The 25309-nt window shown below is 36.7% G+C and overlaps 2 protein-coding genes across 7 annotated transcripts in view; one reads left to right on the top strand and one right to left on the bottom strand.

Moving 5' to 3' along the window:
- PIGX (phosphatidylinositol glycan anchor biosynthesis class X) overlaps positions 1-907 on the bottom strand; it is a 102328-nt gene extending 101421 nt beyond the window's left edge. Inside the window, exon 1 of one of the 5 annotated variants that reach the window (XM_053709804.1) lies at positions 840-907. The gene's annotated coding sequence lies outside the window, so the exon portion shown is untranslated. Of the gene's footprint in view, positions 1-635; positions 762-791; positions 816-839 lie in introns of those variants that run through there. The other 4 variants (XM_053709803.1, XM_053709805.1, XM_053709807.1 and 1 more) reach the window with 4 other exon arrangements.
- A 206-nt stretch (positions 908-1113) lies between these two features.
- CEP19 (centrosomal protein 19) lies at positions 1114-15982 on the top strand. Of its 2 annotated transcripts, none has more exons than XM_053708966.1 (3): positions 1114-1142; positions 4081-4254; positions 14560-15982. In XM_053708966.1, exons 2-3 carry the CDS (start codon positions 4125-4127, stop codon positions 14919-14921), a joined length of 492 nt encoding a protein of 163 aa, XP_053564941.1. In that variant the 5' UTR covers positions 1114-1142; positions 4081-4124; the 3' UTR covers positions 14922-15982. The 2 variants fall into 2 exon arrangements, with proteins under 2 accessions (XP_053564941.1, XP_053564940.1); XM_053708965.1 differs by lacking the exon at positions 1114-1142 and adding an exon at positions 2938-3211.
- The last annotated feature ends 9327 nt before the right edge of the window (positions 15983-25309 follow it).

The raw sequence follows: 25309 nt of genomic DNA, 5'->3' as shown, positions 1-25309 counted from the left end.
CCTTGTATCTAAGCCTCTTTTGACAGTCCCATATCACATGGCTATGTATTTATTATCTATTGACTTGCATTTTAGCCAATTAGTGAAGTGTCATGAGTAACTCCACGGGAGTAAGCACAGTGTTATCTATAATCTATATGGCCCACATGGATTAGCAGTCTCTTGTGAAAAGCTAATAGAAAAGCATGTGATAAGAGGCTGTTTGTAGTGGCTTAGAAACAGGCAGACATTTAGAGGTTTAAATGTTATAAAGTACCGGTATATTAACATAACAATGTTGGTTGTGCAAAGCTGGGGAATAGGTATATAAGGCGTTATCTATCTTTTTAAACAATAACAATTTTGGTGAAGACTATGCCTTTAATACTTGTGTGCACCCAGTGTAACTTTTGCAACTGGCACAGGTGTTTACCCACTCCAGTTTGAAAGCACAAACATGCACCCTATATTTATATAGACTATGATATACACATATTCAGTACTTTTTGAATGAATAAGTAAAAAATCAGGCAATAATTCCTAAATAATAATTCTGCTGTCTTTTTCAAATGCCGTTGGTTACATTAAAAATTACAACAAGCGTCTTATAGTAAATGCAATATGAACGTAGGGGTACATAAAAATAAATAACTGACTGCTTAATCAAAGAAAATGACAGTTGTGAAAAAATATCCCTCCATGGTTAAGGGGTTAACCCCATTGGCTGCCATTGTGGGAATCCATGGATTAAACGTGCATTTTAATAAGACTACTAGCTAATTTAACTCAACTAGTATCAACAATGAATGTACATTTGTTGTACTTCTACGTGGAAAAAAATGAATAAAATAATATCAAACCGAAACACAAATGTTTTCACAGCAAAATTATACTTCCGGGTTCCATCGTCCTTTTACGTAGAAGGACCCCATAATTGGCTATTGACACACTGCCTGCTTAAACGAAATAAATGCATTTCGTTAGCTTTTAATCCTTATAAAACGTATCAATTTATGTTATGATTAAACTACTGTTATGGGGTTTTATCAACTGTTTTATGGCTGTAATTGTTTTTTTATGGCAAGACTCTAACAGGCAGTATCAAGGTCGCCTTGATCCAACGTAGTGCGTTACTGTGGTAACGGGTGTCATTCAGCCATTAGGTGAGTAACTTGTTTTTGAGTTTTCGTTGTAATGCAGGTAAATTATGAAATATATCTAATTATTCATGTTTATGTCAATTTCTATTTCAGAGAAGTTTGCCATTTCGTCTATGCGTTTTATTTAGTAGTACAATCAATACATTATCGCGGTAAAATTACTCTTGAGGGGAAATTATTTTGAGCATTTTCAAATGAATTGTCTTGCATCTGCACAGCTGCAATGTAATTCTCATAATAATGGTAAATACCGCACGGTATTGGTGCTATTTCTGGGGTCTCGCAAGCCTAAAGAAACCTGTAGTACATCCAACCATAGAAATATGTCATAAGAGCCCCATTTCAAAAAGGGGAGTCCCACCATTTACAAAAAGGTGTTTTTGTATTTGCTTGTAGCTTATGCATTGTAACAAAATATATCTATATAAATGTTGGTGTTTTGAGAAGATGATTACGTGGTAATATCTAACATTTATAGGGTGCTGGGTATACAGTGTTTAACGGGAAAGTCTAATATTTCGACAGGCTTCCCATTAAAATAGATGTAAAAAAATGTATACATTGACAATGAACCCACCTTCCTCCGGTCATACAATATTTTGATTGAGGACAGTTGGGAATCCTAAATATGTAAAATATTTCCTTTTGAATGCATGTTAAACACATTGTTCTCTCCAGAACATTTTGCCAGATGAGTGTCATGAAATAGCCAGGTGAGGGCAGTGTAATACTTTGTAATATTAACATTTTCTGCTATCCAAAGCAAAAAATAATTGCATAATTTAACATAGCATTAACTGGATGGTGTGCCCATTAAAAAAAGTTCTGGGGAGAACACTGTTTTTATATTACCCTGTTCTAGATGTGTGAAAAGTACACATTATTAAACCCATGCTTTTATAAATAATTATTTAGTAAGCATGGAACTTAACCCCTTCCCGCTGTATGATGTTCCATGCCCTCCTAACCGTGCTGGGCTTTTGCGCCATTGGGACGGCATGGAACGTCATAGCCGTTTAGCTGTACTAAAGCTATAACGGCTTCCTGGAGGGAGTGCCTAGCATTATAAGCACTCTCCACTAACCCGATCCCATCATTGAAATCACACAATCTCATGATTTAATTTTTTCACATATTTATTTACATCAGAACTTTGTTCCGATGTAACAGTTAAGTACCGGCAGGAAGGGGTTAAAGGGACATAAAACCCCAACATTTTTTTTCATGACTCTTATAGTGCATACAATTTTAAACCATGCAAATTTCCCAATCGGTGTTACCACTCCGGGATCCTAGGATGCCCACAGTCCCACACATTGTATCCCTTAGGATTTAGAAAAGAAAATGTCCAAATGTTCCCAAAGATAGTCTTGTTATTAGGAAACTATAGTGGCTGCTCTTCTCAAAAACATGCACAAGATGATCTAAGACAAAGAGAAATAAAAAGCAGGCGCCTCTTGGTGCAATCAAATTTCACAATGTAGAATTCTTTCCTCTATATGGCAAATAATATACTCACAAGTATGATCAAATTTTCTTAAAGTGAAGGTAAAATTCACTGTATGTCATTATGTAGTTTTGCTTGTCAACCTAAATGAATGGTACTTTCATTTTTTTTTTTTACAATTAAGTATAAACTGAGATTTATATCTTTATACTTACATTTGGGATATCCGTAAAATCAACCCGATTTTTTTTCTTTTTTTTTTTCTTCTTCCCATGTCACGTTTTTTCATTATCCAATTGAAATTCTGGCCGTTAGGCAGCAAGAGATCTACGTCATCCTGTATCCTCTGTGCATGCGTTTAGGATCTCTATGTTAATCTTGACGGATAAGTGCATGCGCATTGCCAAAAATGTTGTATTATTGTAGAAGACTGACGCAGGTGCTTGGAAGAAAAAAAAAGTGGATTACCGCATGCGCATTGCAATGAGTAGACGGCGCTATGCGCATGCGTTGTTCCTTGTGTGCTTGTGAATGCGCTTTGGAGATACGTATAGAGCGGGTGGGACCGATCTATACGTCATTCAGTATGAAATAAGGAAATGGCTGATGGGAAGAGTGAGGAACGGTAAGCGATTGTAATGTTTTAACTTTGACTAAATTGATGGTGTATAGAGATAGTTGAAACTTTACCTTCACTTTCATCCTCTTGGCATGCTTTGCTGAAAGAGAAGCAATGCATTACTAAGAGCTAGCTGAACACAATGGTGAGCCAATGACAGTAAGCATATATGTGCAACCACCAATCGGCAGCTAGCTCCCAGAAGTGCATTGCTGCTTCTGAGCCTACCTACAGTAGCTTTTTAACAAAGGATACCAAGAGAACAAAGCAAATTAGGTAATAAACGTAATTTGAAAGTTTTATCTGAATTATCAAAAGTGTTTATTTGTCAACTGTGCATTACAAAATGGATCATCATAAAGTTAAAGTGAATGTAAACTTGAGCTTATTAGCTCAAGTCATACGATAGAGGTTAAAAACTGAATGAGACTTTCATTCAGGAAATCTTTAGTATATACTTATCTTCAGAGATATTTAACATAAAACGCTATACGGACAAGAGCCGATCCTCCAGCTGCCATATTCAGCAATTGATTGACAAATGACTCATCTGCAATCAACTAATCGTTGTTTCCCCCCGGGAGTTCAGCCCCTTTGCACAAACGTCAAATGCAGATGAGTCAACTCAATCAATTGCTGAATACGGCGGGTGGAGGATCTGCACTTATCCGTATAGCGTTTCATGTTAAATATCTCTGAAGATAAGTATATACTAAAGATTTCCTGAATGAAAACCTCATTCAGTTTTTAACTTCTATCGTATGACTTGAGCTAATAAGCTCACAATTACATTCACTTTAAGGAGTTAAAGCTGTACAATTATCATCTTTTTGTTTTGATATTAAAAATCCATTACATCTGTATTTTACATAAAGGAGTATCCTGGTCAACCCCTATAGCTTGTATTGTAAGAAGTGTGATGAGTTACAAGGCAATAAAATGTGGCGTGCGCTTTCAGCCCCCTGCCATCATCTTGGTATACGAAGAGAAAATGGAAGGAAAATCCCGGCAGCGTATCATGCCCATAAGGAACTTCTCCAGATTTTCAGGTATTTTCCTATGCTTTGGAGGCAACATTTGAAAATGTGACTTCAGTACAGGATCAATACATTTAAGAAAGGCTAAAATGAAGAGATGGTGCAAAACAGGCTTGACAAATTAGTTCAAAATCTTGTAGCCAGCCCCAAAAATTAGGAGCCAGACAGTTTTCTGTGTTCCATAGGGGATTTTACACACACACACATCTGCAGGTAGTAGCTCTGTTTTTGCAGACTAAGGTAAACATGACAGTTGGTTACTTTCTTAGCTGTCAAAAGAGGCTATGATACACAGACTTACAATGTGCTAATGCATATTTAAAGTAGTCCAGTGCTTAGCAGAACATACATCACATTTTGGTATATTGAAGGGACACTAAACCCAATTTTTTTTCTTTCATGATTCAGATAGAGCATGCAATTTTAAGCGACTTTGTAATTTGCTTTTATTATCAAACTTTCTTTCTTCTCTTGCTATCTTTATTTGAAAAAGCAGGAATGTAATGTTAGGAGCCGGCCCATTTTTGGTTTGGTTACATTTTAGCCACCAATCAGCAAGCGCTACCCAGGTGCTGAACATAAAATGGGCCGGCTCTTAAGCTTTACATTCCTGCTTTTTCAAATTAAGATAGCAAGAGAATGAAGAAAATTTGATAATATGAGTAAATTAGAAAGTTGCTTAAAATTGCATGCTCTATCTGAATCATGAAATAAAAAAATTGGGTTTAATATCCCTTAAAATGTTTGTCTTTTTCATGGGTTATTTCTAAACAGAAGTGTGTTTGTGTATGTATGTATGTATGTGTATATATATATATATATATATATATATATATATATATATATATATATATATATATATATATATATATATATATATAATGTTGTAAACAAGCATTTATAACTAAATAGGGCTAATAATTGGCTATTTATTAGCCCTATTTAGTAATAAATGTTTGTTTACAACATTTTTTATATATATATATATATATATATATATATATATATATATATATATACATACACACACACACACACACACACACACTTCTGTTTAGAAATAACCCATGAAAAAGACAAACATTTTAACCCCTTAACGACTGAGGACGTGCAGGGTACGTCCTCAGAAAAAAGGCAGTTAACGCTGAGAACGTACCCTGCACGTCCTCAGTGTGGAAAGCAGCTGGAAGCGATCCTGCTCGCTTCCAGATGCTTTCCGGTTATTGCAGTGATGCCTCGATATGGAGGCATCCTGCAATAACCTTTTTAAGCCATCCGGTGCAGAGAGAGCCACTCTGTGGCCCTCTCTGCACCGGAGATAGGTGGCTCCCTGCGTTGGTGGGTGGGAGCCGGACCGGGAGGCGGGTGGCGGCCATCGATGGCCCTGTTGATGTGAAGGGGGGCGGGATCGTGGGCGGGGGTGGCTGGGGACGGGCACGGGAGGGTGGGGGCGGGCGCGTGCACGGGGAGGGAGCGGGTGGGAACCGCTACACTACAGAAAATGCTGGAAATAAAAAATATAAAAAAATGTCAAAATTAAAAAAAAAACGATCAGCAAGGTGGTGGGGGTTTGTCTGTGTGTGTGGGGGGGGGGGAAGCTACACTACAGGAAAAAAACAAACAAACAAAAAAAAAGCACTTTTTATTGTAAACTGGGTACTGGCAGACAGCTGCCAGTACCCAAGACGGCCCCCAATAAGGCAGAGGGGAGGGTTAGAGAGCGGTTTTGGGGGGGATCAGGGAGGTTGGGGGCTAAGGGGGGGATCCTACACAGTAGCATATGTAAATATGCTAAAAAAAATTTTTTTTTTTTTTTTTTTAAAACCCTTTTATTTTAGTACTGGCAGACTTTCTGCCAGTACTTAAGATGGCGGGGACAATTGTGGGGTGGGGGAGGGAAGGGAGCTGTTTGGGAGGGATCAGGGGGTGGGATGTGTCAGATGGGAGGCTGATCTCTACACTAAAGCTAAAATTAACCCTGCAAGCTCCCTACAAACTCCCTAATTAACCCCTTCACTGCTAGCCATAATACACGTGTGAGGCGCAACAGGATTTAGCGGCCTTCTAATTACCAGAAAGCAACGCCAAAGTCATATATGTCTGCTATTTCTGAACAAAGGGGATCCCAGACAAGCATTTACAACCATTTGTGCCATAATTGCACAAGCTGTTTGTAAATGATTTCAGTGAGAAACCTAAAATTGTGAAAAATTTTACGTTTTTTTTAATTTGATCGCATTTGGCGGTGAAATGGTGGCATGAAATATACCAAAATGTGCCTAGATCAATACTTGGGGTTGTCTACTACACTACACTAAAGCTAAAATTAACCCTACAAGCTCCCTAAAAGCTCCCTAATTAACCCCTTAACTGCTGGGCATGATACACTTGTGGTGTGCAGTGGCATTTAGCGGCCTTCTAATTACCAAAAAGCAACGCCAAAGCCATATATGTGTGCTATTTCTGAACAAAGGGGATCCCAGAGAAGAATTTACAACCATTTATGCCATAATTGCACAAGTTGTTTGTAAATAATTTCAGTGAGAAATCGAAAGTTTGTGAAAAAATTTGTGAAAAAGTGAACGATTTTTTGTATTTGATCGCATTTGGCGGTGAAATGGTGGTATGAAATATACCAAAATTGGCCTAGATCAATACTTTGGGATGTCTACTAAAAAAAAATATATACATGTCAAGGGATATTCAGGGATTCCTGAAAGATATCAGTGTTCTAATGTAACTAGCGCTAATTTTGGAAAAAAATGGTTTGGAAATAGCAAAGTGCTACTTGTATTTATGGCCCTATAACTTGCAAAAAAAGCAAAGAACATGTAAACATTGGGTATTTCTAAACTCAGGACAAAATTTAGAAACTATTTAGCATGGGTGTTTTTTGGTGGTTTTAGATGTGTAACAGATTTTGGGGGTCAAAGTTAGAAAAAGTGTGTTTTTTTCCATTTTTCCTCATATTTTATCTTTTTTTTTTTATAGTAAATTATAAGATATGATGAAAATAATGGTATCTTTAGAAAGTCCATTTAATGGCGAGAAAAACGGTATATAATATGTGTGGGTACAGTAAATGAGTAAGAGGAAAATTACAGCTAAACACAAACACCGCAAAAATGTAAAAATAGCCTTGGTCCCAAACGGACAGAAAATGGAAAAGTGCTGTGGTCATTAAGGGGTTAAGGGATATTAAACCCAATTTTTTTATTTCATGATTCAGATAGAGCATGCAATTTTAAGCAACTTTCTAATTTACTCATATTATCAAATTTTCTTCATTCTCTTGCTATCTTAATTTGAAAAAGTAGGAATGTAAAGCTTAAGAGCCGGCCCATTTTATGTTCAGCACCTGGGTAGCGCTTGCTGATTGGTGGCTACCCAGCCAATGGGCTGCAGAGGGTTGAGCATGTGTGTAGTATATTTGTGTCTAAAGTAACCGCACCACATAGTTAATTAGTGGAGAGATTTAACAAATAATTGCTACCTTCATATTTCTTGTAGCATTTACTGGTGCTAAGGAGCTATAACGAATTAGTATGTATTCATAAAAGACAAAAAGAAGAAGAGGCAATGAGAATAAGTAAGAATAAGGATAAAGAAGGAATGGGAAATATAGCTCTATCCAGCACTAAATCATTAACCCTATAATAAACTTGACACTTTAAGGTTTTGAATTATATCACAAATGATAATACACAGAGGGTTGCTACAAACTAAATAACAGTTTAATGCTAAATGCAAATAATAAATACAAGAACCTGCAGCAATAATTTTGTTTAACAAAAAAACAACAACTTTTGTTATTTTGTTGCAAGGTGCCCCTTGAATTAATGCCATCTGAGAAATAAAGCAAAGTGTCCCAGAAAACTCAAAGTCTCAAATTAAAGTCCCATAAATTGGAATCCAAAAATTTAATTTATAATTCTATTGGGGATCCCCTTTCTATAAAGCAGTGGACATCGATATAGCCACAGTCCTTTTTAACATGCAATTGGTATTTCTTATGAAGGTGCAAATATAATATTGCATTGAAACCCAGTCACACTAATAATTTAAATTGCTGTGATTCCTCCATACAGCCACTTTGTAATGGAGCTCAGATATAGTACTCACTCAGGTTGTGTGTCAGGTTGCTTGATATAAGGATCAGCAGAGCGCATACAATACCTCCCTGGATGACATGGAGCGTGCTTCCAATCCACACCTCCTTGAAATACAGCTTCCTTGCTTGTCAACCACACCTTGCCAGAGTTGCTCCTGTGGCTGCAGAGTACCTGGGTGCTGTTATGTCCTGTCCACTGCTGCTTGGTCACACTGCTGCTTGGTAAGTGCTTAGCAGTTTAGGAATATTTGATTTACCGCTGCACTAAACGCCTAGCTACACATGTTTCACCCCTTAGGTTTAGTGCTTCTTCCAGCTGATCCTTATATCAAGCAACCTGACGCACAACCTGAGTGAGTACTATATCTGAGCTCCATTACAAAGTGGCTGTATGGAGGAATCACAGCAATTTAAATGTTGCAATTATTAGTCTTAGCCGGTTCCAAATCTGTATGCGCAAAATTTGTTATTAGGATATTTGTTTGTCATACAAATTCCAAATATTGCCACAGGTAGCAGCATTCGGCAATTTTTGACACCAGATATATTAGTGTTATAGTGCAACACACAAGTGCTATCCACGGCATATTTGGAATTTGTTTGACAAACGAATATCCTAACGAATTTTGCACATACCTAGTTCCAAATATCAAATTATAAATATAGAAAACAGACAGAACAGTATCCTTATTAAATACACACATATATCTTCGCTGAAAACAATTCACAAATGTGAGGATAAAAGCTACTTTCTTTTTTCTGCACAAATATTTTTCAGTCTAGCAACACATTCCTGAGGAGTATTTTTCCCCCTTATCTTATAGAAGGCAACAGCTGATCCGGGCAGAGTATTGATTTGCTAACTCTAGTCACAGGATGCCAAACTATCACAAACTCTACCTTACATCGAGATGATTTTTTTTTTCTAATTACTACTCTTTCTTATACTTTAAGTTTAATGTCCCTTTAATTAGATCTGAGTATTGGCAGTAAAGTGAAAGCAGATGACTTCATAAAGCTGTCTTATATACATCAGAAAAAGTGTAGTCGAACAGTTAAAACTGTTTAAATAGATTTTAACAGGCAATGAATGCATATTTGTGATTATCCGCATGAAAACAAAATGGTTTGTCAGGACAGAAAAAAATTTAGTATATTTAAAATGACCCCATTTTAGATGTAGCGCAGAAAAAAACATTTAACTTTATTTTCTCTTAAAAGTAATTGCAGATCCTAAGTCAATATGTGTTCTGACAGAAAAAATGAGCAGTACAGAGATATTCTTGGCAATGCCTCCACAAACAATTTGTTTTATGATTACACCAGGGGGAAAGCGGTAGAAATTGTCATAAAAGGAAACATATACACTAACAGGAGGGAAGCCCATCTATGTAAAAGTTTGGTTTGTATGATGATATATTCTTAAGTTAATACAATTAGAAAAGTTATATTCTTCCCTCACTGGATTTATAAACAAAAACTTGCTTTATTCAGGAACTTGTTCTCCTTCCTTAGACCTGATGGTCGATTAATCGTTCAGTTTAAGTGCTGATCCTCAGATCCCCTTTTATTTTTTTCCCTTTAGTAAAGCAGTGTTGTATGAGGGATAATAGGAGGAACCACTCAATGATCCATAGAAAGTAGAACTTTATTAAAGAACAATGTATGTGACTTTGTGTACTTACTGGTAGAAGACAGCCCCACAATGCAGGGCTTGCTACTTCTTATGTATTTCACAAGATAAAGATCACGCTTCATCAAGAAGAAGGAAAGTGGCTTTCAAACGAAAAGCTCTATTTTCATCTACAGCCTGCAAAACACAGGATAAGTAATAATACTTACAGAAACACAGAAATGGGAGGCCTGGGAGTACCAAACCTGATATTTTATTACAAGGTTATAACCCTTCTTGACTGGCACTCGTCTTAGGGCACAAAAGCAATACTGTCCCTTCAGCGAGATTAATAGATAATGTAAAACTAAAGAGCAGAAATTAACTTAAAGACTCCCCTGGGCAGCACTATGCTTCCTAGTTGAAGTATGCTCAACTCCAGTACCTACTCAACTCCTTGCCCCACAAAAAGGATCTATTATGACCATTAACATTCTTTGAAAGTTTGTGTCTTGGGGGGAAACCTATTTAAGGATCTTTCTCTCACAGGAGGCTATTATGAATATATATCTGAATTTACTTATAAATGGCATATCAATTTAGGAATGCAAATTCCAGAATCAGAATGGAAAAGAATTTTCATACCAACTAAATGATCATCAGTCTCCCCACAGATTCTAGAAACGAACAGTAAAGTTTTACTCCAATGGTATCTCACACCAGCTATGGTGAAGGCAATTTACAGGGAGGCTTGCTTTAGGTGTTGGAGAGTTTGTGGAGAAAGTGGCACCTTATATCACATGTGATGGGAGTGCCAGGTTATCTGTCAATTGTGGAGAGCAGTAGTGACACATTTTCAATTCATTTTTAATAACCACTACTCAATTACTTCCCGAAATCAGCTTGCAAGATTAGAATGCACCTTTTACAAATTCGAATGAATAATGCTAAATCGTTAATTTCTTGGCAATGAAAAACATCATATTCTCCAACCCAAAAGATGTGGATAGCTAAAACTACAGAACTATTGTCATTATAAGATGAAAAATTTACTGGGAAGAAGCATTACATAAAACATAAAGACAATGTTCCCCATATTATCCTAAGAGACCATAAGATTTTGCTTCAGGTTCCCCCACACCTCCTCTGCCACTCTTCTCAATTTTCTTTTTCTCTCTTTCTCTTCTCTTAATACCTATCTTTTTTATCAGTCCTAATGACACCCAGTTAAAAGTCAGAAGCCTAATACAAGTGAAAGTTTGCTTGTTATAAATTCAACAGATGATTTAAGTAAAGACTTTAAGATAGTTTGTCTATGGTGGTTGAACTAGAGTTATTTTGAACTCCACTATAACACCTATTAAGAAGAGAACTTTGTTGTTGATCACCATTCTAGGATGACATTATACTATCCTACCTGTTGAAAATGACATAACATTGATTAATATATTTAGAAAGGATGAACAAAATACCGGTAGTAGTGGATTGTAAATGCCGGTCACTGTTTAGAAATAAAGTCACGTCAGTTGTAGAATGCTGTGAAATGGTAATGGCTAGCTCCGTGGGTGAGATGAAGTAATAATTAATCGACAGGTTATCAATAAACTCTGCCTCCCCAAGATATACACAAATGACTCCAAAGCTTCAATCCATAATGTGTGTGTGTGTGTGTGAATCGCACACCAAACCGGAAAACTCTAAGAGATGATCCGGTGGCTTTAAACTGACTGCCCGCTCATTGGTATCTGCGTGTCAGACCCCAATCCAGGAACCCAAAGAAATGTAATATCAAGAGAGCTTCACTCACCCACTCTCGTAAAGGAGCTTGGAAGTCCTATAGTCTGAATTCAGGATAGATATGACTGGAACGAGTGGCCGGGAAACAGCTTGCCGCACTTCCTCCTCGTATCCTCTATCCTACGTGATCCGATCACATGACTGTGTCCTCTCCAATCCAAACGGCAAAGCAGAATCAGAAGCTGACGTCACTTGGTAACCCAGCTTGCTACAAACTCGGCTGTGAAGTAAGGATAAACTAGCAGACACTGCAAAGGCTTAAAAGTGGAGCGGATCCCTGAAGTCCACTTAAGAGTACAAAGCAAAAATAAAGTCCAAAAAGCCTTAATGTAGCAAAAGTTAAAAACATCAAACTTTATTGGTGTATAAAGTTAAAAGTACACAGGAAATAGTAAAAATAATCCATTGGCCGACCAAAAAAGATAGTCTGACCGGTTTCAGTGTTAGAACACCGTACTCATAGACTTAGATTCTCTACATCTGTGGCAGACCTATAAACCATCTACCACACTCTGATAGGTTAAAACAGAAAAAAGGGGTGAGGTCGGCCAAGGATTAACCCTTAATTGTTTAGTTAACAAAAAATGCACAGTATAAAATGACAAGAATGGTTAAACTGGACATGGTTATAATGTATTAGTTTGTAATAACAAATGTAAAGGCATAATGATTTGGAGCTTACTAACATGGACAAACAGGGAGAGGTATTTAATAACACATACCGCAGATACATACACATATAGATATACTATAATCACTTAAATGAAAATGCAGCAAAACTAAATAAATATACAATCAAATAATTAGTACTTGACCGCTATCATATGGACATAGGCTCATCACATGTTGGCTCACTAGGAGCATATAATGTTAACAAAAAATCGTTTTCTACCAAAATAGAAAGTAGTAAATAGATATTAACTCTAAATGTGGCAGCTCATATTATAAGACCCATAGACACAGTGTAACACAAAATAAACAATTTAGTAAAATGCAAAGAAAAGAAAGAAAACATACTGTAAATCTGAAAAAGGATGTATAACAACATCCAATAACTAAGGATGGAATAAAAGTAAATAAATAGATGCAAAAAGGCAAGAAACTTGCCTGATACACATTTATTTAAATCACCTCTGCCAAAAGTTTATCATGTCAAATTCAGAATTGAAACCTATTGGAATCAAACTATTCAGTTTGAAAATACAATAGGTTTCCTGTCTGCAGAGTATGGAGAACATGTCCCCTCCTCTAAGTGGTCTCTGTACTTGCTCAATTGCTCTCCATTTAAACGTATCCACATTTTTATTGTGGATCTCCAAAAAATGTCTAGACAGGGCTGAACATGGTTTCTCTCCAGAGATATAGGACAGATGTACCCTTATGCGGGTACCCACCTCTCTGGTGGTCCTTCCTACATATACCCTTTGACATTGTGTGCATTCTACTAAATAGATGACATACATACTTTTACAGTTCACACACCCCCTAATTGGAAATTCTTCCCCTGTCTGGTTATGGGTGAACGACTTTGAAATCTGTACATGGTCGCAAGAGATGCAAGTTCTCCTGCCACACCTATAGGTGCCGTTACAATGTAGCCAAGAGCTCCCAGAGGATTTGTCTCTTAAGAGGCTAGGGGATAACATGTTCCCCAATGTGACATTCCGCTTTGCTGTAAAAGCACATCCTTTGCACACAATATCTCTCAATTTGTTGTCTCCCCTCAATATGGGCAGATTCATATTAATGATTTTGCGAATCTGGTCATATTGATCTGAGAAACAAGTCACAAATCTAGGCTGAAGTTGGCCAATTTGACCCGTCCTCTGTGAGGTCCTGTATGTATCAGTGAGCAGGGATTCCCTATTCATGTGCTGAACCGCTGTATAGGCTCTATCTACCACCCTTTTTTTGTATCCTCTATTTTTCAATCTTTGGCTAAGAAGCCCACTCTCTTGTCGGAAGGAACCATTTAGGGTACAGTTTATTTTTGCCCTCATAAACTGACCCTTGGCTATGCCCCTGAAGACATGCTTGGGATGACTGCTTCGTGCATGCAGTAAACTGTTACTCGCTATGGGCTTCCTGAAGAGAGTGGAAATCACTTTGCCTGCTTACTTCAAACCCCTAAGAGACACATCCAAGAAGTTGATACTTTCCTTTTGCCACTCAAAGGTGAACTGTATCCCTACCGTGTTTTTGTTCAGGTCTCTTACAAAATATTCAGCCTGTTTCTGATCAGATGACCATACTATAAGAAGGTCATCTATGTACCTGATGTATTTGACTATATATGTTGAGGGAACGCCAGTACCTCCATATTCATGGCACCTCTCCCACCAACCCATAAACAGGTTGGCGTAGGATGGGGCAAATTTAGCTCCCATCGCCGTGCCACATCTCTGGAGGTAATAACGTCCCTGAAACATAAATAAATTGTGTTAATATATCTCAATTTTGTTTTTTATTTGTTACACCCTATACGGTCAGGTGTTACATTTTGAGTTTCAACAAAGATCTGTAAGTATGGTCATATTGTATTTGCAATACATTTTGTTGATGATATATATGTTGTATATTCTGACAAATATCCTAATAAAGTTTTTAAAATTGAAAAAACAAATTAAAGGCTGCAAGCCACAGAAATACCCTCTCTCTCTAGGCCATGACAAATCAGAAGAAAGAAAATATGTGTGCCAAAGTCTATATTTAAAATATAAATAAAATAACCACTATGCATTTACATTGACTTTTCCTATTGTGACCATTTACATCTTGAATTTTTTCTCCTCTCTAGATTGCAGCCGTGCAGCAGAACAGCTGAAAAACAACCCACGACACAAGCTATACTTAGAGGATGTATCACTGAAGCAGCTAGAAAAACTTTATCGATTGTTAAGTGGACACCTAAAGGGGAATAACCTAGATGTCACCCTAGAAAGTATTCGGAGGGAGGAAACTACTGACTCAGAGGAAGATTTGAACAAGCTAGACGACAAGGAACTAGCCAAGAGGAAGAGACTGATGGATGAACTTTTTGAGAAAAATAGAAAGACAAAGGATGACCCACAGTTTGAGTACAACGTGGAGGTGGATTTTTCACATGATGGGCCAGTGGAAACCTGTGGTTGGGATGATGAGTCTGATATTGGTTTTTAATCTTAAGCCCCGGACACTGATGTTATACATGAGTATAACTACATACCCAGATTTGTAATAGACACAACAATTATCCTGTAAAAAACAAATATGTTGTGCACAGTACTTAAGGCCAGTATAGTTCTTTGAAGAAAAAAAACAAATATGGCTAAGGCTATGGCAATGCAAGTTCCTCTAGTCAAAAACAATGAGCGTGAACTTCCATGGAGTCCTGTTTGCGGCCATATAACATGCAGTACAAATGGAGATGTAAAAAAATGAATTGCCAAAGTCTTGTTTCAGTGCTAAATATTGTTGATTATAAGTAGCTTATGTATTTTATCTAATGAAACATACTTTTAAAATTAACAATGAAAATGAGGCGCCTGATCCAAACAACTTGCAAAGTTATCAGGGTCATGCAAATTAAAGTTTCATTATTCTGATAGAGCATATGGAATTTTAAATAGACTTTTGAATTTACTTCTATTATCAAATATATTTCATTCTATTGATATCCTTTGTTTGAAAAGCATATCTAGGTAGGCTCAATAGCAGCAGTGCACTACTGGGAGCTAGCTGGTGATTAGTGGCTACATAGATATTTTGTTAGTTGTTTCACAGTTTGGACAAGACTGTTTTAATGTCATAACTTTGCATTTTTTTGAAAAAAAAATTTTAACAGTAAATGAGGAACTAGATCAGAGATTAAAGTTCATTATCACATAATTCTTATTTAAGGAAGTGAGGCCAAACTAAGCTTAAATGTAAAGTGTACAAAAACTTGCATAATGTTCATGTGTGCTTTGTAGAAATCTTTATAAATCAATAACAGAAGAGCAAATATTGAAACATGTTCTAAGGCACAATTAATGTTTACTTAGGCATCACTGCAGTATTGTTCAAATCATTTTTATAACAGGACATGTCCTCTGTTGAAAAAGAAGAGAAATTACATGTGGTAAAGCTCATGTACTCATTGTATGTATATAACCAAACATAAATAATCAAAGTAGTGGAACTACAAAGGTTACATTCAAAAAATTATGTTCAAGCATAACAATAAAATAGTGCAGACTGCACTGATGATTTTCTTTATATTTAAATATACCTGTGCTTAAAGGGACACTAAACCCAAATTTTTTCTTTCGTGGTTCAGATAGAGCGTGCAATTTTAAGCAAATTTCTAATTTACTCCTATTATCAATTTTTTTCGTTCTCTTGCTATCTTTATTTGAAAAGAAGGCATCTAAGCTTTTTTATTAGTTCAGAACTCTGGACAGCACTTTTTTATTGGTGAATGAATTTTCCACCAATCAGCAAGAACAACCCAGGTTGTTCACCAAAAATGAGCCGGCATCTAAACTTACATTCTTGCATTTCAAATAAAGATACCAAGAGAATGAAGAAAATTTGATAATAGGAGTAAATTAGACAGTTGCTTAAAACTTCATGCTCTATCTGAATCATGAAAGAAAAAAAATTGAGTTCAGTGTCCCTAAGGGATTATAATAGATAGAACTTTGTTACTTGGATAATAACATAGGCATCACCTCATTTTTTTGTGTGCTGTTCTTTGCTATCCTTACTTGTTCTGCTTCTTGCAATCTGGATCTCCTCAAGTGAACTGAACTGATTAATCTAAATGAATAGGACTTCCCCTCACTACTAAGCATCTGTAAAAAAAGAATCTGCCATTTATGCGTCACGTGACTGCTGGTCCTGTGTGTAACGTAAATTGCAATATGGCACCATACATACTGCTAGATTCCGAGTCTTGCGTTAGCCTTAAAAAGCAGCGTTGAGAGGTCCCTGCTTTTTAACGCTCGCTAATATTACGAGTCTTGTAGGTACAGGTGTACCGCTCACTTTTTCGGCCAGGCTCGAAAATACCGCAAATCCACTTACGTCAATTGCGCATCCTATTTTTTCAATGGGACTTGCATAACGCCGGTATTACAAGTCTTTAAAAAAGTGAGCGGTACACCCTCTCCTGTCAAGACTGGTACCGCATTTTAAAGTCAGTAATTAAGAGTTTTATGGGCTAACACCGTAGCATAAAACTCTTAACTAAAGTGCTAAAAAGTTCACTAACACCCATAAACTACCTATTAACCCCAAAACTGAGGCTCCCCCACATCGCAAATACTAAAAAAAAAAATGTAACCCCATAATCTGCCGAACCGGACATCGCCGCCACTATAATAAATATATTAACCCCTAAACTGCCGCACTCCCGCATTGCAAACACTAGTTAAATTTTATTAACCCCTAATCTTCCGTCCCTAACATCGCCAACACCTACCTACATTTATTAACCCCTAATCTGCCGCCCCCAACGTGGCCACCACTATATTAAAGTTATTAACCCCTAAATCTAAGTCTAACCCTAACACCCCCTACCTTAAATATAATTTAAATAAATCTAAATAAAATAACGATCATTAACTAAATTATTCCTATTTAAAACTAAATACTTACCTATAAAATAAACCCTAAGATAGCTACAATATAACTAATAGTTACATTGTAGCTAGCTTAGGATTTATTTTTATTTTACAGACTGGTACCGCATTTTAAAGTCAGTAATTAAGAGTTTTATGGGCTAACACCGTAGCATAAAACTCTTAACTAAAGTGCTAAAAAGTTCACTAACACCCATAAACTACCTATTAACCCCAAAACTGAGGCTCCCCCACATCGCAAATACTAAAAAAAAAAATGTAACCCCATAATCTGCCGAACCGGACATCGCCGCCACTATAATAAATATATTAACCCCTAAACTGCCGCACTCCCGCATTGCAAACACTAGTTAAATTTTATTAACCCCTAATCTTCCGTCCCTAACATCGCCAACACCTACCTACATTTATTAACCCCTAATCTGCCGCCCCCAACGTGGCCACCACTATATTAAAGTTATTAACCCCTAAATCTAAGTCTAACCCTAACACCCCCTACCTTAAATATAATTTAAATAAATCTAAATAAAATAACGATCATTAACTAAATTATTCCTATTTAAAACTAAATACTTACCTATAAAATAAACCCTAAGATAGCTACAATATAACTAATAGTTACATTGTAGCTAGCTTAGGATTTATTTTTATTTTACAGGCAACTTTGTATTTATTTTAACTAGGTAGAATATATATTAAATAGTTATTAACTATTTAATAGCTACCTAGTTAAAATAAAGACAAATTTACCTGTAAAATAAAACCTAACCTAAGTTACAATTACACCTAACACTACACTATAATTAAATTAATTCCCTAAATTAACTACAATTAAATACAATTATCTAAAGTACGAAAAAAACCCCACTAAATTACAGAAAATAATTACAAGTTTTTTAAACTAATTACACCTAATCTAATCCCCCTAATAAAATAAAAAAGCCCCCCAAAATAATAAAAAGCCCTACCCTATACTAAATTACAAATAGCCCTTAAAAGGGCCTTTTGCGGGGCATTGCCCCAAAGTAATCAGCTCTTTTACCTGTAAAAAAAGTACAATTCCCCCCAACATTAAAACCCACCACCCACACACCCAATTCCCCCTTAAAAAAACCTAACACTAACCCCTTGAAGATCACCCTACCTTGAGAAGTCTTCACCCAACCGGGCCGAAGTCCTCAACGAAGCCGGGCAAAGTGGTCCTCCAGACGGGCAGAAGTCTTCATCCAAGCCGGCCAGACGAGGTCCTCCAGACGGGCAGAAGTCTTCATCCAGACGGCATCTTCTATCTTCATCGATCCGGCACGGTGCGGCTCCATCTTCAAGACATCCGACCCGGAGCATCCTCTTCGTTCTTCATCCGACGACTGAATGAAGGTTCCTTTAAATGACGTCATCCAAGATGGCGTCCCTTCAATTCCGATTGGCTGATAGAATTCTATAAGCCAATCAGAATTAAGGTAGAAAAAATCCTATTGGCTGATGCAATCAGCCAATAGGATTGAACTTCAATCCTACTGGCTGATTGGAACAGCCAATAGAATGCGACCTCAATCCTATTAGCTGTTCCAATCAGCCAATCGGAATTAAGGTAGAAAAAATCCTATTGGCTGATGCAATCAGCCAATATGATTGAACTTCAATCCTATTGGCTGATTGGAACAGCCAATAGGATTGAGGTCGCATTCTATTGGCTGTTCCAATCAGCCAGTAGGATTGAAGTTCAATCCTATTGGCTGAGGATTTTTTCTACCTTCCGATTGGCTGATAGAATTCTATCAGCCAATCGGAATTGAAGGGATGTCATCTTGGATGACGTCATTTAAAGGAACCTTTATTCAGTCGTCGGATGAAGAACGAAGAGGATGCTCCGCGTCAGATGTCTTGAAGATGGACCCGCTCCATGCCGGATCGATGAAGATAGAAGATGCCGCCTGGATGAAGACTTCTGTCTGTCTGGAGGACCTCTTCTGCCCGGCTTGGATGAAGACTTCTGCCGTCTGGAGGAGCACTTCGCCCGGCTTCGTTGAGGACTTCGGCCCGGTTGGGTGAAGACTTCTCAAGGTAGGGTGATCTTCAAGGGGTTAGTGTTAGGTTTTATTAAGGTGGGATTGGGTGGGTTTTAGAGTAGGGTTGGGTGTGTGGGTGGTGGGTTTTAATGTTGGGGGTATTGTACTTTCTTTTACAGGTAAAAGAGCTGATTACTTTGGGGCAATGTCCCTCAAAAGGCCCTTTTAAAGGCTATTTGTAATTTAGTATAGGATAGGGCTTTTTATTATTTTGGGGGGCTTTTTTATTTTATTAGGGGGATTAGATTAGGTGTAATTAGTTTAAAAAACTTGTAATTATTTTATTATTTTATGTAATTTAGTGGGGGGTTTTTTTCTTACTTTAGATAATTGTATTTAATTGTAGTTAATTTAGGGAATTCATTTAATTATAGTGTAATGTTAGATGTAATTGTAAATTAGGTTAGGTTTTATTTTACAGGTAAATTTGTCTTTATTTTAACTAGGTAGCTATTAAATAGTTAATAACTATTTAATAACTATTCTACCTAGTTAAAATAAATACAAACTTGCCTGTAAAATAAAAATAAATCCTAAAATAGCTACAATGTAACTATTAGTTATATTGTAGCTAGCTTAGGGTTTATTTTATAGGTAAGTATTTAGTTTTAAATAGGAATAATTTAGTTAATTGTAGTAATTTTATTTAGATTTATTTAAATTATATTAAAGTTAGGGGGGGTGTTAGGGTTAGATTTAGGGGTTAATAACTTTAAAATAGTGGCGGCGACGTTGGGGGCGACAGATTAGGGGTTAATAAGTGTAGGTAGGTTGCAGCGACATTGAGGGTGGCAGATTAGGGGTTAATAAATATAATGTAGGTGTCGGCGTTGTTGGGGGCAGCAGATTAGGGGTTAATACATATAATGGAGGTGGTGGCGGTGTCCGGAGCGGAAGATTAGGGGTTAATAATATAATGCAGGTGGCGGCGATGTCGGGGGGGCAGATTAGGGGTTAACAAGTGTAAGATTAGGGGTGTTTAGACTCGGGGTTCATGTTAGGGTGTTAGGTGTAGACATAAATGTATTCCCCCATAGGAATCAATGGCGCTGCGTTAGGAGCTTTATGCTGCTTTTTTGCAGGTGTTAGGTTTTTTTTAAGCCGGCTCTCCCCCATTGATTCCTATGGGGAAATCGTGCACGAGCACGTTTTGCCAGCTCTCCGCTATCGTAAGCAGCGCTGGTATTGAAGTGAGATGTGGAGCAAAATTTTGTTAAAACCCGTAATACCAGTGTTGTCTGTAGGTGAGCATAAACTGCTCGTTAGTACGGCACACCATTACCAACAAAACTCGTAATCTAGGCGATAGGATCTAATAATGGGCAGATTAGCATGGCAAATATAAAGAGTAATCACGAACAGCTTGCAGTAAGATGAACATACCGCATAGGGCTCAATTTATCAAGCCGTTCGCCGCATTACTACTGCAGGTTCTCACAAGAGAGCCTGCAGTCAATATTTATCAAGCAGCAGTTATCATTCTCTTCTCCACCTCTTAGGTGGAGAATTTCAATCTCCCCAGTCTCATCCGACCGGGGAGATTGACAGCTCCTGCCATGATTGATTGGCTGTGCGCAGGCAGGGGGTGGGGTTGCAGAAGAACGCAAAATAGCGCTCTTGTGCAATGCTGAATTCCGCCAACAGAATTCTGCCCGCCAGAGGTGAGTTGCAGCAGATAGGGGCGCATATGTATGCCGCTGTTGCTTGATAAATAAATCGAGCCCCTCAGAAAAAGTTTGTATTTAACATTTCCAGCAGGAGTTGTGTCCTTTAAGGGACTGAAGAAAATGAGGAGTGACTTAAAGGTACAAGAAGCACATTTTTCTTTCATGATTCAAAAAGAGCAAACAACATTCAAATTTACTTCTGTTATCTAATTTGCATTGTTCTCTTGGTATCCTTTGTTAAGCATACCCAGGTAAGCCCGGAAGCAGCAATGCACTACTTGGAGCTAGTTGCTGATTGGTCGCTACACATATAAGCCTCTTGTCATTGATTTACCCTATGGCATCTATTTATCAATGCGTCAACTTACCTGCATTCGACGGCCCCAATACGCTCGCCTAACATCGCTGCCGTGGACCTGAATACGTTCTCCAAAATTATCAAAAAAGCTGTCAAAAAGCCGCCCACCAAGTACGGTGCGATGAGCAGCGGACTGTTGTTAACTAACCGTCATCGATCCCGCTGCTCTTCAGCTTTTTTACAGCTTTCTTGGTACCCTGTCACTAAACACCCACGCTATACTATACTGTTACCCCGCCGCAACTCTAATAAATGTATTAACCCCTAAACCGCCGCTCCCGGACCCCGCCGCAACTAAATACAATTATTAACCCCTAAACCGCTGGTCCCGGACCCCGCCGCAACTAAATACAATTATTAACCCCTAAACCGCCGCTCCCGGAGCCCACCACCACCTACATTATACTTATTAACCCCTAATCTGCTGCCCCCTACACCGCCGCCACCTATATTATATTTATTAACCCCTAATCTGCCCCCCCTACACTGCTCCCACCTACCTACATTTATTAAATTTATTAACCCCTAATCTGCCCCTCTACACCGCCGCCACCTACCTACATTTATTAACCCCTAATCTGCCCCCCCTACACCGCCGCCACCTACCTACATTTATTAACCCCTAATCGACCCCCCCTACACCGCTGCCACCTACCTACATTTATTAACCCCTACTCTGCCCCCCCACACCGCCGACCGCCACCTGCCTACATTTATTAACCCCTAATCTGCCGCCCCCAACGTCGCCGCCACTATATTAAATTTATTAACCACTAAACCTAAGTCTAACCCTAACACCCCCTAACTTAAATATTATTTAAATAAATGTAAATAAATATTCCTAGCATTAAATAAATTATTCCTATTTAAAACTAAATACTTAACTGTAAAATAAACCCTAAGATAGCTACAATATAACTAATAGTTACATTGTTGCTATCTTAGGGTTTATATTTATTTTACAGGCAACTTTGTATTTATTTTAACTAGGTAGAATAGTTATTAAATAGTTATTAACTATTTAATAACTTCCTAGTTAAAGGGATAGTATAGTCAAAATTAAACTTTCATGATTCAGATAGAACCAACAATTTTAAGCAACTTTCTAATTTACTTCTATTATAAAATTTTCTTTGTTTTTTTGGTATTTTTATTTTAAAAAGCTAAAATGTAAGCTTAGGAGCCGGCCCATTTTTGGTTCAGAACCTGGGTAGCGCTTGCTGATTGGTGTCTAAATGTAGCCATCCAATCAGCAAGTGCTATCCAGGTGCTGAACCAAAAATGGGCCGGCTCCTAAGCTTACTTTCTAGCTTTTTAAATAAAGATAGCAAAAGAACAAAGAAAAATTGATAATGGGAGGAAATTAGAAAGTTGCTTAAAATTGCCTGCTCTATCTGAATCATGAAAGTTTAGTTTTTGACTAGACTATCCCTTTAAAATAAATACAAAAGTACCTGTAAAATAAAACCTAACCTAAGTTACAATTACACCTAACACTACACTATAATTAAATAAATTAACTAAACTAAATACAATTAAAAAAAATTATCTAAAGTACAAAAAACCCCCACTAAATTACAGAAAATAATAAAATAATTACAAGATTTTTAAACTAATTACACCTAATCTAATCCCCCTAACAAAATAAAAAAGCCCCCCAAAATAAAAAAAGCCCTACCCTACACTAAATTACAAATAGCCCTTAAAAGGGCCTTTTGAGGGGCATTGCCCCAAAGTAATCAGCTCTTTTACCTGTAAAAATTTCTGGGCATTAGGAAATTAGAACTGAATTGGAAGGGAGGAGACACACAGAATAGATTGGGACAATTGGAAATGAAGTGGATCCATATTATGGATAGCTTGATACCCAATGGTCTTAATAAAGATTTTGAAATCCATCACTTTTTGTGAAAGTTATTTATAAGTACAGCTACGAAGGCTATAAAATCTATATATGTCTTGTTTTATTTTTATTTATTTATTTATTTGTAATTTTTTTTTTTTAATTTATAATATATATATATATATTTATTTATTTATTTTTTTTTTAAAAAAAAAAATTAATTTTTTTTTTAAGTTTTAATATTTTTTTATTTTATTTTTTTTTTTTTTTTATTTTTTTTTTATTTTTTTAATTTTTAATTTTTTTTTTTTATTATTATTATTATTTTTTTTATTTATTTATTTATTTATTTATTTTTTTCTCCTCTTTGTCCACACTCATATTGTCAGTGCTAGGTAGTTTTAGAATGTTTCACAAACTTATTTTCAATATATGGAACCCCAAATGTAAAATTAAACACATAGTTAGAAACAGTAACCTCAACATCCTATCATAACTTTTCAGCGCAAACACATACAAGTACAATATATGTTTTTAAACATGCCACATGCTAACAAATAAAATCTATTTTTGAAAACATTACGATACAACTAGGTTTATAATAAGGCTAGTAGTTTAATTATGGTCCATAGGACATATAGTCAGTAACATCACTTAAACTAAAAAAGATATAACTAATACCTTCACAATAAGGGGTTAATAAAAAAAAAAAAAAAAAACACAACAAATACCTACATATACCATCAGTATAGACACCAATTGCAGGCACAATGTGATTATGTTTTTTGAAGTTTTGCATATATGTATAATGCTATAACATTATAATGCATAATTTACCAATTCTGGTTATCCATCTTAACATCTATGCATATATCAACAAAATGTATAAAACTGAAAGAAGCTGAAAAACATACTAGTTGTTTAATGACAAATTACCTAAATGCCAACTTCCAAAATGGAGGATGGAACTACAAACCTGGCAGAAACTCATCAATGGATTGTTTAAAAGGACTCTTGGACATGCGCACAAACATTCCTTGACAAAGCATACCTGCGAAACGTACGTCAGAACTGAACTGTTCTATATTGAGTTTTATCACGTCTCTACACTAGCCAGGACACCTGGGGGCTTAGCGCTACTGTCTTGCTACTAAAGAGGTTTTGGTTTCGGCGGTCACACTCCTGCTGATCCATTTACCTCTTTGCAAGTTTGGCGATTTGAAGCATTTATTACAGCATATCTGCTTTTGTACCCTTACATTGTGGTGTTATCAAGGCATATGTGACGCTTTTATATATTTTAAAATAAATTTGTATCCAAGTTTTGCCTAGTGTACTGTTTTCCCATCAGTATAAAGTGGGAGTGCGCATATCCTTGAGCTTAGTGGAAAGCTCCAACAAATGTGAGTAGTCATTTGTTACAAAACAACTACTTCCTCAAAGTGCCATTACAGATTCACACTATGTTGCAATTTTCTGTTTCCTTTTTTATGGGATCTCACTGAGGAATGCTAACAAGCTGAAAAACTCATCCAGAGGACACAGACATATCCTTTATTCAGAACTTTATTTGGTTTTCCTTTTATGATTTTTGTTATCACATTTATTTCACATTTTTTTTTCTTTGTGATATTTGGTATATTTATTGTAATTTTATCTTGTTGTTATACCTATTTTACTAGTGCACTAAGATATAAGTAATATTTATATCCTGTAATTATGGATTAATGTAAGCAATTGTATTAGCACTTATGTTTGGTAAGCACTGTTTACTGTTTATTTTTAACTGATAGCCTTTAAATAATTTTTGGACTTTTATCAGCTTTTGTCACTAGTACTGTTTTTTTGTTCACACGCTGATTTTTCTGCAGCAAACTAGCTATATTTGGGTATTCCTTTAGCACAGAGTTTTGTTTATAGGTGTATCAAAGCCAAGCACACCTTGTTAATTAATTAGCAGTTCACACCATTCACACAGTTTTTAACCTTTTACACATACTCATAGAT

Source organism: Bombina bombina, chromosome 4 (genome assembly GCF_027579735.1).
Source record: "Bombina bombina isolate aBomBom1 chromosome 4, aBomBom1.pri, whole genome shotgun sequence".
NCBI classification, from domain to species: domain Eukaryota; kingdom Metazoa; phylum Chordata; class Amphibia; order Anura; family Bombinatoridae; genus Bombina; species Bombina bombina.
Note: the sequence above shows the minus strand (reverse complement) of the source record. Positions and strands in the feature narration are given on the sequence as shown.